This window comes from Mustela nivalis (genome assembly GCF_964662115.1).
Source record: "Mustela nivalis genome assembly, chromosome: 17".
In the NCBI taxonomy this organism is placed as follows: domain Eukaryota; kingdom Metazoa; phylum Chordata; class Mammalia; order Carnivora; family Mustelidae; genus Mustela; species Mustela nivalis.
This window is the reverse complement of record NC_139036.1, coordinates 47,644,221-47,657,599: the sequence shown is the minus strand read 5'-3', so window position 1 is coordinate 47,657,599 and position 13,379 is coordinate 47,644,221. Positions and strand designations below refer to the sequence as shown.

Here is a 13,379-nt window from a genome sequence, read left to right as displayed (position 1 = left end):
TGGTCAAGCTGAGGGTTGACACCTCTGTAGGGGGTCCCCAAGGCCTCATCTACAAGGGCTTCATTGACCTACACCCACTTGGGTGAATCTTTAGATTGGGGAAGAGACCCCTTGGCATGGACAGAAAGAGCTCTGAGATAATCGTGTTAGTTTCCTATTGCCACTGTAACAAATTACCATGAGCATAAAACATAACAAAAATGTATTCTGGAGATCAGAAGTCTAGAGCTAGTCTCAACGGGCTAAAGTCAATGGGTCAGCAGGGATTGTTCCTTCTGGAGGCTCTGCTCTAGGGCTGCCAGCACTCCTTGTTTCCTGGCCCCTCCTTACACCACTCCAGTCTCTTGCTTCCACTGTCCCACCTCTTGCTATCTACTCTCACCTGCGGCCTCCCTTCTGTAAGGACTCCAATTATCCTGAGCCGCCGTGGATAATCCAGGATAAGCTCCCCATCTCAAAAATCCTTCAGTTAAGCATTATCTGCAAAGGCCTTGCTGACACATAAGGAAACATTAACAGGGCGTGGGTTACTACATGGGCACCTTTGGGGAACCATGACTCAGCCCACCACAATACCGTTCTGAGGGGAAGAGATGCTCTCACAACTTCCAGGCCCTTTCAGAGGATGCACAAGAAGGAAGATAGAGCAAACACAAGCCATCTAAATGCTAGGAAAGAAAGAATCCTGCTACGATTCAGAGACTGACCCAGGCCTTCAGACTGGTGCTGCTTCTGTTAGGAATTTAGCAAACACTAGGGATGTTTTCCACGGCCCAAGTTCTCATCAATAGCAGATAGGCGCTATTTGGGGCTAAAAGGCCATGCACTTGCCGTATGCGCGGGGGTGGGCACCAACGTCCTGCACTCAGGGAGCCTGCCTCCGGGCCTGGCTCCTGAGAGGTGAGTCTCCTCTTCCTCCCGCCACACCGCACAACCCCCACAGCTCATTTCCAAGTTAGGGTCCTGACAGCCCAGACGTGGAGAGGCCATCCCCGCACACCCTCAGCACTCACCACACGTCTGCCTTCCTTCCGTAGCCCTCACCACTGATCACCTCGGGGCTCATCCAGTAGGGCGTGCCAGTGACTGAGCGCATGCCTGTGCCTGACATGCAGATGGTCTGCAGACGCTTGCTGGCCCCGAAATCCCCCAGCTTCACGTTCCCGGCAGAATCTCGGAGGATGTTGGCTCCTAAGGCATGAAAGGGCAGAGGCTACAACTCTGGGCCCTAGAGCACTTTCTACCATCCACCCTCTTCCCCTCCCCACCAGGTCACGGGGCGGCAGGGGAGGATGGAGACTACCATGAATGAGACATGACGTGCACGGAGTGCCACTGGCTCCGCCCTATAGCACAAAACGATCACTACCATGGCCAACATCTGCACAGCACTCTACAAGTGGCTTCCCCAATTACGCAATCAATCCATACCAATATCCCAAGGAAGAAATTAGAGTCTCACTTTTCAGAAAATTCAGAACGGTTAAGTGACCAGGTCTCGGGGACCCCATAGCCCGTGCCTGCTCACCCTTGATGTCTCGGTGAACGATCATGTTGCTATGCAGGTAGGACATGCCCTCTAGGATCTGCCGGGTATACTTGCGGGTCACACTCTCTGTCAGAGCTCCATAGGCCTTCAGCTGGTCTTTCACTGAGCCCTGCAGCCACAGGAGTCAGAGGGAGTCAGCTCAGAAAAGGGTAGGGAGCGGGGCACGGCTATTTCCAGCCCCCAGCATTGCAATAAAGGAGTGATTCAGGCAATCCCAGTGAGCGAAGCCCCTGGCTTTGCTGGGGGGCGGGGGAGGGTAACCAGGCAGAGTAACCAGAACGGTCCCTTTAAGCAACGTATGACCGAAATCCAGGAGGGAGGCCCCTCTGGTCCAGGTACAGGCAGTCCTTACTCGACAGTGCCACCACCCTATAAGCCTCAGGTCAGGGGTGCCTCTTTTGTGGGTGTCCCACACGCATGGAGGAGCACGTACCCCCGGCATGTACTCCATGAAGATGGTCAGAGTCTTCTCGGCACGGTCCCGCAGGCAGCCGTAGTACTGCACTATGCGCTCGTGCTGCAGGTTCTTCAGCAGCTGGATCTCACACTCCAGAGCGCTCACCTCCTAAGGGAGGGGCCCGGGGGTTACCCTGGCTTGCAGGGTCCTGCTCCTGCCCACCTGGAATCAGCTCTGGTTGCCCTAATAAGTGACCTTGGAGGGGTCTGTCTGCCTTGGGAACTTCAGCTGGAGCAAAGGGGAACTCTCTTAACCGTCTGGCCCTGGGATGCAGTGCTGGGCAACCCATGGGACAGTGGCGCTCCCATGCTGGAAGAAGGCAGATGCTGGGGTGGGAGAATGGGTGTAGGTACTGAGTTAAGGTAACTGCTGCATTTGTTCACTGAGATTGGAGTGTAGGCCACACTCGAAGTTGAACTCCAAAGCTAAGCTCCTTCATGGATGAGGGGTTAGAGGCATTCCTTGGGGAGGGTGGGCAGGTACTGCTCTTTGTGACGCTGGCCACTGCCTCTCAGCGCTGGTGGTTTGGTACTTTGGCATCAACTCGGCTCCTTATACCTAATGCCTCCCCCAGGGGGTCTAATGCTTCTTCGGACCCCAGTCTCTTTGCCCCATGGCCATGGCCAGGGTGGAGAGCAAGGGAACTTGAAGAATGATGGGGGAAGCAACGTGTAGCTTTTTGAGCAGTTAATCTACACAGTGAGACAGGAATTTCTGTTAAGGGGGGGGTAACTGGAAGCCAGACCATGGGGAAGGCAGTACCTTGCTTGTCTCGGGGCTGTCTGGATCAAACTGGACTTGTTTGGAAGCAAGTTCACGTCCTGTATCCACATCATAGCACAGATAGACCCTGCCAAAGGCACCCTGGCCCAGGAGCTTCCCACGGCGCCAATTGATGGGGGCACTAGGAGCTATAGGAGAATGGAAGGAAAGAGCATTAGCTCAGGTCCGTTATTTACTGAGATCTTCTGTTAATCTCCAGAGGCTCTGTGATGGGACCTCCGGCTCAAGACCCTGCTCACCCAGCACCCTCCCATCTCTCAGCGCAGCATCTCCACCCTGATCCGGAGCAGGCTCAGTGCCCTCCCTGACCAGTGAGACCGCTGAGTCCGAGTCCTGAGAGACAGACGACTGGCTACCGTCATGGTTAAACACTCCTCTGAATTGATCAGATACCTTTACTTCCTAAGTCCCTAAACATCTGAATATGACAAAGACTGTGGAGTCCGTTTAAACACAGAGAGATTAAAGACCGGAGAGGGTGAGTGGCATGCCACACCACAGTGGAGCGAGGCCTAAGGTCCAGGGGATCTGCTGCCGACCTACAGGCTCTTCCAGTGTGGTGAGGCTGGGCCACAGCAGCCTCCTGCTGAGCTGAACAGCCCCAGGGGACCTCTGGCCTCCTGCCCTGCCACCTGTCTGAGCACCCCCTGGGCAGTCCCCTCTGGCCAGGGCCCATTCCTCACACTTGGTCGGCACATTCCTCTCCTGCACGGAGAGGGCATTCTCGCTGTCCGCACTCCGCAGCCGCCCTCTGGGGTCCAGGTATTGCACTGCCAGACCCATGTTCTCGCCATTTGTGCTCAGGGAGCGGCTGGACGGCACCAGGGTAAAGAGGTTGCCTTGATGACGCCGTATTCGTGGAAACGTTCTTCTGCCTGAAGGGATGCAGGAGGCAGGGTAGAGCAAGTCAGACCCCTGGCCACGGGGCTAAATGTGCAAACCACATCATCCCATCTGCCCTTTTACCTAATCCATGCCAGAATGGCTAATGTCCCAAGCACCCTGAGAATCAGGACAAAAGCCGGAAATTAGGAAGCAGCCACGGATGGTTCAGGAAGCCCTGGCCAAAGGGAAGGCACAGGGCTAACCCTCGGCACCACATCACTCACAAGGCCAATCCACTGCTGCAGTCTGTTAGTCTTTAGCAGACCTAAACCTTTGCGGAAGCTCCATTCTGTCTGCTGCCATGGAGCAGAAGAGGGCGCTGGAGAGCGAGCACCATGGGGCACACTAGGGATTCAGACCAAGGACAGTGTTCCCAGCGGCAGCATCTTGGTTTCCAAACACCGCCCTTCCACCCATCTCCCCTCTGTCTCTAGTGCCTCAAGTATGGCCACAGCTCCTCCGGAATAAAGAAAACATTTGGTCTGGAGGGTCTGGGCCCAGCCGCCAGCAGTGGCTTTTGAATGGTAAAGCTCTACCCATCTCCATTCTGAGGCAGCCAGCAGGGGGCAGGGTAGAGGCATTACTCACCCTCGTTGTAGTCCTTGTGGTGCACAGACACGTGGTAGCGCCGGGGGTAGGTTCCACCTTTGACCCCTTTGTCATACAGCTGAGTTTCCCGATCTGAGTAAGACAGAGGAGATGAGGAATTGCTGGTTTGGGGCAGCTCGGTGTGAGTGAGCCATTTAAGCTCCTGTGTCACCTGAGACCTCAGAGCAGCAGGCCAGAGGAGAGTTAAAATACAGTCCTGGCTTCCCAACTTGGCTACCAAAAGCAGAATGCCTGCTGTCCCAACCAGATACCCCGTGGTGCTCTTCCAGGATCTGGGGAACTCACCAGAGAACTCCTGTCTGTTGTCTGGGAAGCTCTGAGCTCGGGACATTCTTGATTTGCGGAAGGATGGGCTGGAAAAAAAAAAACCAAAATCACAATGTAGACTTCAGCCTACTTCAAAAAGCTTCCCATGAGGGCAGAAGACAGGATCTCCAGATAGATTCTCTTTTCTGACTCCCTCCCGCATCATTACACGGGACAGAAAAACCAGAAAACAAAATATCCAGACTGCCTAGCTTACCACAATGCCTGCTTGGTGTGTAATCTTTCCTCACAGTTTGGGAGGGAAGCAGAGTTTGAGAGAAACAGCCCTTTTCTGAGTTCGGCCTACTGCTTTCTCTTTAAGAGTTTGAGGTCCAAATCTGACAGGTCCTGGAAGAATCAATTCATCCAGCCCTCAAAAACTCCACCTTGGAATCTGGCACACCACTTTCCCTTCTCGCCCTTTCCTCCCACCTTGGTAACAGGGGATGAGTTGCAAAACATCTCTTGCCCAAGGCAGTAATAAAAAAAACAACACCAAGTATCTTCCTTTCAGACTAAGCAGCACCCCACTTTAGAGATAGGGAAACTGAGGAATGGAGAGATTAAGGGAAGCTATCTGACTTATATTTGATGGGGAGCTGGGCTCTGTGTGGCTCCAGATCCTGTAAGGAGGAGAAGAAAGCCCTATGTTCAAGTGAGGCCAGGCCTCAAAGGAGTAAGTCCAGGTCACTGGGTTTTACTCCCAAGGAAATGAAAACAAAGCATTGGAGGGACAGAGGCAAAACCCAAGGATCAAGTGGATACGTTCAGCTATCTTTCCTAGAATTCACTCGAATGGTCCTCTATCTTCCATGTGATACTGCCTTTTGAGAGGGTCCCGGGTCAGAAACAGTCAAGGCAATGACATGGGGGCCGCCTCCTACTTCACAACTACTAGACCTTCCATGGTCTTGTTCTGCTGCCCACTGCACCTCCCAGCCCTGCTTGGCCATAAGGCTTAGAAGATAATCCAAAATCAGAGTCGGTCCCTATCCTGGCAGTCTTCAGTTTGTGGCAGCAGCTCCTGGCACTTTTACCTGGGCCTCCTTGCTCCCCTGGTTGAAAAGCAAGCCCCATGCAATGCTATGAACTGGGCACCAACAAGTAACTATGACTGTACTCTATGACGTCTAGAGGGAAGACAGTGTTCATCAGTTTGCAGATCTGTTAGGAAAGACAAAGTACAAATTTGGCCAGTACCCATGTGAACAATTGATCAGTTACACAAAGGAAAAAAAAAATCCCTAAACTTGGTCCAGCCCTAAGCCCAGCCAGCCATGATCAAATATGCTACTGGGCATAACAAGGTCAAGGTGAGAGACTGGCTGGATCGGTGCCAAAGCCAACTCTAAACATACCCCTGCTGATGGGTGAACTGGCTCTACAGAACCATTTGGTATGTAAAAGACAGCACTTGTTCCCTCCTAAAGTGTGAGAACAAGATTACACACCAAGCAGATACTGTGGTAAGCTAGGCAGTCTGGATATTTCGTTTTCTGGTTTTTCTATCCCAGTTTCTTACTCCATCAGAAACACTTGGAGGGGAAAAAAAAAAAAAGAAAAAGAAAGTAAATGCACAGGTAAGAATTCAATATTTGCCCCAAAACATTGAAGGTTCACTACTTCTCAAGACAGATCACAGCAATGAGGCCAAGGGCACTAGAGCAGCATGTATTACCCAGAAACTAAAAACAAGTAAAGCGGTTGGGATAACAAAGTGAACATTTAATGCATGTGACTTGCTCTTGTGAGCTACTGTTACACTCACCTAATTACACAAACATAACATTCTCAGGGTACTTGAAAAATTAAGGAGAGGGCTAGGCATCCCATAAAGAGGTTTCTTCCCCAGAGGCATGATGTTTTAACCGTGGACCTGCAGACTGCCGTCTAGATCAGAGACATACTAGCTAACTGTTTCCTCAGCCCATCAGTCCCAAACATGCCTACGCACTAGCCCCCAAAGCAGCCACAGTCCCATACCTGTCTGCCGACCTGTCCAAGGATTGGCAGCTTCCTGACAAGGAATTTTCAGCACTGCTCAGGGGATCCAGTATCTGCAAGGCAAGTCACACAATAAAACCCCAGCCCCAGCTCCAGGCCCAGCTAGGCAACTCAGGGCTCACTGACCTAGCCAAGGCCAGCAAAGAGTCCTTTTTGTCAAAATATGAAAGTACCCTTTCTCTGCCTGTGCAGTGGGAAGAACGGTTAAGAAGGTACCATTCTCTCCTGTAGTATGAAAGGCAACTTCCCAGGAGGGAGAAAAATGCCTGGCCGGCATCCCAAGGAGCTCTGCCAGGCGAGCAAAGCAGAGACGCTACTTCTCGCGTTGGCATTTTGTTGGCTCGTGAACACTGGGAGCCCGGCACGGAAGCTGGTACTACCCCGCGGAGGCTTCCATGGCGTACGGGTGGGACGGTAGTGTTTCTTCATAATTTTAAAACTTACAGAGGCAAGTATTGCCCTTGTTTCACAGGCCACTGCAGGTCTAGGAAGGTTAGGAGAATTGTTTCAAGTCACGAAACTAGCATTAGGCAGCTGATACAGATGAAGAATGTTCCTGGTTCTCAAAGGGAGGCAGTAAGTATCTACGTAAGTTAAAATGTTTCTCTAGCCCTTGGTCAATGAGGTAACAAAAAGCCTTCAGGTTAGCTTTGTCTCCAACTCATGTCCCTTCATTTTGCCCGTGGGTGGATTCTTTATCAGAGTATTCATGGTCTGAGATCCAAAGTTAAACATTACAGAGGGAAGCAAAAATCAGAATTATGAGAATTCACTAACAACATTCATAAAATTAGCTTCCAACTCAAATTACCCCTTCCTATTTAACACTAGGGTCCATCTTGCCCATAATTTAAAAGTGAGACCAGTTAACAGAAGAATGTGCAAATACAGTAACACGAAAGGCATGATGATGAAGGAGGAAGAACACCAAAGATTCAAGAGAGGCCTTTGGAAAATCCACGGACTCCTACGAAGGCGTCTGTAAAAAAGGGCCCTCTTTCTAACAGTGTCGCAGCAGTCGAAGGGGGAAGTAAAGGAGGTTACATTGTGCCAGCAAAATTTTTGTTAGAAAAATTAAGCCAAAAAACTTAACATGAATCATGCTTTTGTTCATTCTAAAAATTAGCAAACAGATGCAACTACTACCTTAATCTGATGAAAGATAAAACAAAATAAACCTATCTTAGTTTCACTTCTCAAGAAAGTCCCAGTTGAATATTCTTTCACTATATACTACATTGTTTTGGTCTCTGTTACGTGGATTTATCTTGAACTGCTGGTTACGAGGAACAATTCACTTTAGCTAAGGGGAAGGACGGAGGCATTTCTTCTTTGGCCTCTGTCTAAAAATCTGTCCTCACTAGGAGTCCAATACTCCCACACCTTCCAAGGGTAGCCAGGTAAAGCAAAGATGAAAGGGACCAGGATATAGGTCCATGGGGAAGGACAGAGACAAAAGCAATGAACTCATTCGCAATTTCAGATTTTACACCAAGTCACCTCTAACACAGCTGATGGCCAGAAGTGCTCTGGCTAGAGAAAACAGGAAGGATGGTCAATAAAATACCCAACAAGGGAATCCTTAACTAAAAGCACCCCAGGTCACTGCTCTAAACATAACTTTATCTGGAAAGCAGAAATTACAGGAAAAAAAGCAGCAGCAGTGTAAAGGGCTTCCCATAGTCTATGTACTTTGGATAATGCTTTATAGAAATTAGCTATCACTGGGAAAGAAAAGTTTGAAGAATGAGTTTTAGGGGAAAGAAAAGTTATAAGGATCAGTTCTCTGTAAAATCCCTCATGTTGTGGTACTGGCCCTTGTATTAGATGCTTTGCTCCTAAGAAATTTCCCTTTCCCAGACCAAATCCTAAACATTTTTAAGAGTGGATCTTTCTCTTATGCAATCAAAGCAAGCTTATCAAAAAGACTTCACAATGAAGCTGAAGATCTCACTCTTACTGAGTTCATGAAGCCAAAATGCCATTTTCATCAAGTGAGCCACTAGTTAAAAAGTTAGCCCTGAAAATGGGTGAGCCATTGTGGTGGGCATACCCTAAGGGTGGCTGCCACAGTGAGTCACAGTATTGTATAAACCCCTCCCCTAAAGTAAGGGTAGAACTGATTGTTTTTAGTCAAGACTATCGCAAAGGGGGTGGCATATTCATTCCTGTGATTACGTTACATTTGATGACTCCATCTTTATTACAGACCGAAGCAAGAGATTCTCCTCTGGCCTTGAAAAAGCAAGGAACTGAAAGTGGCTTCTAGGAGCTCAGAGTGGCCCCTGATCAACAGACAGCAAGAAGAAGGAGCCCTGAATGGAGGACCCCGTTAAATCATGCCTAGGTTCCTTAACCAGGGAAATTATAAAATAATAACTGTATGGTGTTTTTAAACTGCTAAGTTTGTGGTAATTTGTTGTGTAGGAACAGATGACTAATATAGCTACCATCATAAAAACTGACCCAAAGTAAGCATTTCTATAGTGTAATTTGGATATGGTACACCCCCTACCTTTCATCAAGAAATAGTAAAACTAGAATATGGCTGATGAACAACAAAATCTGTCAGTTTAGGATTGCTCATATGTTAAACTCTGCTGCTTTCACCGGCAGTTGTAAGGAAGTGTTCCAATAGCAGAGTGGGGTTCTGCAGGGAGCCCACTGAGAGCAGCTCAGCAGAGCAAATATCTGTCAATTGCTCATCCAACACCAAGGTGGCTGGTAGTTTACACACTGTTCATGGCAGGAATTAACAGTTGGCCCCTAAAAAGAATAATCCGTATCTGGGAAGGCCTAGTTTACAAAGGAACTACTGGATGGGGTTCAAATCCCTCAGCTCTGTCCCATTCCCACGGAGAAGCCCCATTACAACCTTGGTTGGACACATGCCAAGGCGCACCCCGAGCCCTATACTCACACACTGCTCGCTGGTCTCCGGGATGAACTCCCCCTCACTGTTGATGCTGGTGTAGGAACCCTGCCGGGCAATGCGTTGCTGTCGCTCAGGCACATAGCCAGGGGGAGGCGAGCTTCGGCCAGGGTTCTGGGAGCCTAGAGCACAGAAACAAGACCTTTTACAACAGAGCCCAGAATGTGTGGCAGAGAGCAGCAGAGAGGGTGTGAGGTCAGACCAAACATCTGTTGCAGAGGCTGGTACCAGGTAGGAACTCAGCAGAATTCCATTTATTTCCTTCACTCTATGTGGCAGATACAAATGGGTCAGACTCAAGATCCATTCTACTGGGGTGCCTGGGTGGCTCAGTCGTTAAGCATTAAGCGTCTGCCTTCAGCTCAGGTCATAATTCCAGGATCCTGGGACTGAGCCCCAAGTCAGCAGGGAGCTTGCTTCTCCCTCTCCCACTCCCCTTGCTTGTGTTCCCTCTCTTGCTATCTCTCTGTCAAATAAATAAATGAAATCCTAAGAAGAAAAAAAAGACCCATTCTAACTTTTTAGTATGCCTTCCTATATTTCAGAAGTTAATCAGCTAAAAGATATTATTCCAAAGACCCCCTAAGGTCTGGCCAATCAGATGTGCTTGGGTGAGATTTAGTTGGCTGCCTGCGGCCCCTACTGCTCCTGGGCACAATCGCAGAAGCCCTGGTTTGTACGCGGCGGCATTAGCAGAGGCCCCGCACCTGGAGTCCAGTTTTCCTGACATCAAGACATAGATGCAGTCAGTCCTATGTATGCGCTGCGGACCAGGGCAGAGGGGCACTGTGCTTCTGAATCTGGTAGCTTCCTGGTCACAGAAGAAGGACGAGCTCTGTGGCTTCTTAACCTAGGATCTGTTTCTTTCTCTACAATCATTCTGTAAACCAGGATGTGCGCTAAGTTTCTTCTTCCCAAAACTAGTTAGAATGGATTCTACCCTGTGCACCTGAACCCCGACCAATACACTCTGGAGTGAAAAGGTCTTACACATCTGACAGAGAATGAACCAAAAATATCTCTTGTAAGGGACTGATTAGAGAGGAAGAAAAACTTACTTATTGATGAAGTCCCAGACTGTGGTCCAAAGTATCCCCAGACAGGATGAACTGCCCTCAGTCTGTTACAGGGAATATCTAGGTGAAGCCTCCCTGCGATAAAATACCCAAGGCCCTGGACACCCATTCTCTCCTGTACCAGTTGCCACTGAACTCTCCCCTGGTTTTACAGGTAGGGTGGGACTGGCCTGTACGAGGCCAGCCCTACAGACCCAGGAGGGGCTGGGGGAAAATAGCAAAGGTTCTCTGAGCTTTTATTTCCAGCCAGAGACTTTCACTTTTTCCAATACACACCGCTGCCTGCCGAGAGCCAGCCTTGCTATCTGATGGGCAGTGGGCCAGGGGCTATTGTGCACAGGCCCACAGCTTGGGGCAGGAAAGGGAAGTCTCCCCAAACCAATGGCTATCAGAGGAAGCAAATGGAAAAACCAGGAGTTGGAAGAACTGCTCCAGAGCATTTTCAGTTTTGTTTTTATCTTCAATTCAGAAATTGGGGGCTAATGAGACACACAACAGCCGTCAAGAAGAAATGAGACAGGGACCTTAATGGGTCAGGATGCTGGGCTGCTAGACTCACCGATGTGCCCATTATTAACAAAGACATGTTGTAACATATTAACAAAGACAGCAGTGAAATACATAGTACAGCCACAGTACTATGCAAGACAACTCATTCTAGGCCTTGGAAGGCAGGTGTGGTGGGGATGGCAAGCTCTCTGGGATGCCCTTCCCTAGCATTCCAGACGGAACTTGTTCTGTTCTCATGAGGCTGTTTGTGTCAAGGGGGCCCCATCAGCAGCAGCTGAAGCAACAAAGCAGAGTCGTGGTCCTGTGTGCAGAGCAGCCCACAGCTCTGCACCAAGGTGTTCTACACACAAGGAGAAAGCCAGGGCTTGAAGCCGCTTACCGGCTGTAGTTCTCACAGGGCATGCCAGCCCTCGCTGGCTCCTTAACCCATAGTGCAAAGTCCGAGCAAAACTCTCACCGAAAGCTGAAAGACTGGCTCTCCGATTCTAACCCTTCCATAGGAGACTCTGGTCAGGAAGCTGATGTAGTCAGGAAGTTCCCTCCGCAGGAAATTTTAGGCTTTGGGGTCAGTGTTAATGTGCAGGTCATTGCAAGTACAAAGAGATAGCTGTTTTAGCCATCAACTATTTTCTCGAAATCCTGCTGTCTCTTGCTGGGCAGATGAGACTGGGGGAGGAATCAACTCTGGGAAATCTTGAGCAGTATTTTTCGGTGTGCTCTCACTGGACCAGGCTGTGCAGAACAGAGCTTTTCAGAACATTTCATCCCATAAGATCCTGAGAACATCCTGGATGTTTCAACTTCCAAAATTCCCATCTGATTTTGAAGTTGCCACCACTACTAAATAGTTTCTGGTCTCATCCGGCATCACAGAAGAGTTTAAGGCGAGGAGAAAAACCCAATGGAGGTGAAAGAAGCTGACCTGTGTGATGGGGGGCTCCACCCTTCGAACTGCACCAGGGCAGGAGGTCTGAGCTGTGCACAGCTCTATAACCAGCTGCTGCCAGGGGCTCCCTGCAAGTCACCTCATCTTTTCAATACTCTCTCCTCCTCTGCCTGAATTTTTTCCTCCTCCTCCCCTCCCCATTACCAAGGCATCAGGCACCCTCTACCTGCACTCCCCATGTCACCTGCAGCAGAAGTCACCTTCCCCATGTCCCCTTGGCACCTGCGTCATTCCCCTTTTCAGCTGACTCTGAGCCTCCCTTCTTCGTGAGCATGCTCAGATCTCTAATTTATAGCCTTGACCTTCCTTCTTGTCTCTCCTGTAAGCCACTAACCAACCTCTGTTTCTCTTTCACAGCCAAACTCTGAAAGAACTGATGGCCTCTACTCCCTCACTGCCCGTTTTTTAGGGGCTGCAATCTGGCTTGCTTCACTGTGGGACTGCGGCGGCATGACGAGGAGCAAGATGGAGTAGGACCAGAGACAAAGGCACTTAAGGAGATGCATTAGACCGAGTGGAAGTCAGAATGTGGCAGGGACAAGTCCTGCATTTGAGGCTTGGCTCTGTGGCTTAAGCGCACCACTCAACATATTATAGAAAAAAATGGTGCTTGAGCTCAGCTTCAAAGGTGGGCAGAATTTCTACAGGCAAAGATATAAGGAAGTGCACTGTTACCTAGGGAAATTCCACCTGCCTTGTCTGAAGATCTCCCCACAGGGGCTTTTGGGTTAACTCATTACCTAGTTGTTTTTGTTTGTTGCTTGTTTTTGTCTTTCAGCATGAACTAGTTTAACAGACTCATTGGTTTGAAAAAAAAATTAAATTCAAGGTATGTATATTATGATGGGGCAAACAAAACACAAACATGACAACTGGTTTCAAACAGTTAAAACCTGTCATATGAAAGATGTTATCTTTGTATCTGTGTTGCTCAAGAGAACAGTACCATAGTCACTGGGTAAAGTGAGGGAAGGCAGATTTTCAATTCAGTATAAGGAAGAAGTTCAAAGAAATAGCACGGATTGGGCTACCTTGCACTTTCCCATCACTGAAAATGGTGCCATGGGGGCTGAATGACCCTCATGTTGCCATTTCTCACTAAATACTCACAGGTTCCTTCATGTTGGGGTAGGGAGGAAGGCAAAGCCCCCTTGCTCCTGCTGCTTGGGGGCTGAATCGCTAAGGCTTCTCTTTTAACCCCGTTTCTTTCTTCTTCTTCTTTTTTTTTTTTTTTTTTAAGATTTTATTTATTTGACAGAGAGAGATCACAAGTAGACAGAAAGGCAGGTAGAGAGAGAGGAAGGGAAGCAGGCTCCCTGCTG

General features: G+C 49.2%; 2 protein-coding genes across 3 annotated transcripts in view; both read right to left on the bottom strand.

Annotated features, from left to right (window-relative positions):
• Window positions 1-13,379, bottom strand: part of TACO1 (translational activator of cytochrome c oxidase I) — a 742,329-nt gene that overhangs the window by 667,994 nt on the left and 60,956 nt on the right. The gene's annotated exons all lie outside the window — the stretch shown is intronic.
• Window positions 1-13,379, bottom strand: part of MAP3K3 (mitogen-activated protein kinase kinase kinase 3) — a 63,033-nt gene that overhangs the window by 2,877 nt on the left and 46,777 nt on the right. For both annotated transcript variants that reach the window (XM_082706674.1, XM_082706675.1), the window contains 9 exons: window positions 9,514-9,647; window positions 6,573-6,646; window positions 4,569-4,636; window positions 4,263-4,355; window positions 3,473-3,664; window positions 2,769-2,917; window positions 1,983-2,114; window positions 1,529-1,658; window positions 1,014-1,191 (listed from right to left, as the gene is read on the bottom strand). In XM_082706674.1, coding sequence (XP_082562800.1) covers window positions 1,014-1,191; window positions 1,529-1,658; window positions 1,983-2,114; window positions 2,769-2,917; window positions 3,473-3,664; window positions 4,263-4,355; window positions 4,569-4,636; window positions 6,573-6,646; window positions 9,514-9,647 — 1,150 coding nt within the window. The remainder of the gene's footprint in view (window positions 1-1,013; window positions 1,192-1,528; window positions 1,659-1,982; window positions 2,115-2,768; window positions 2,918-3,472; window positions 3,665-4,262; window positions 4,356-4,568; window positions 4,637-6,572; window positions 6,647-9,513; window positions 9,648-13,379) is intronic.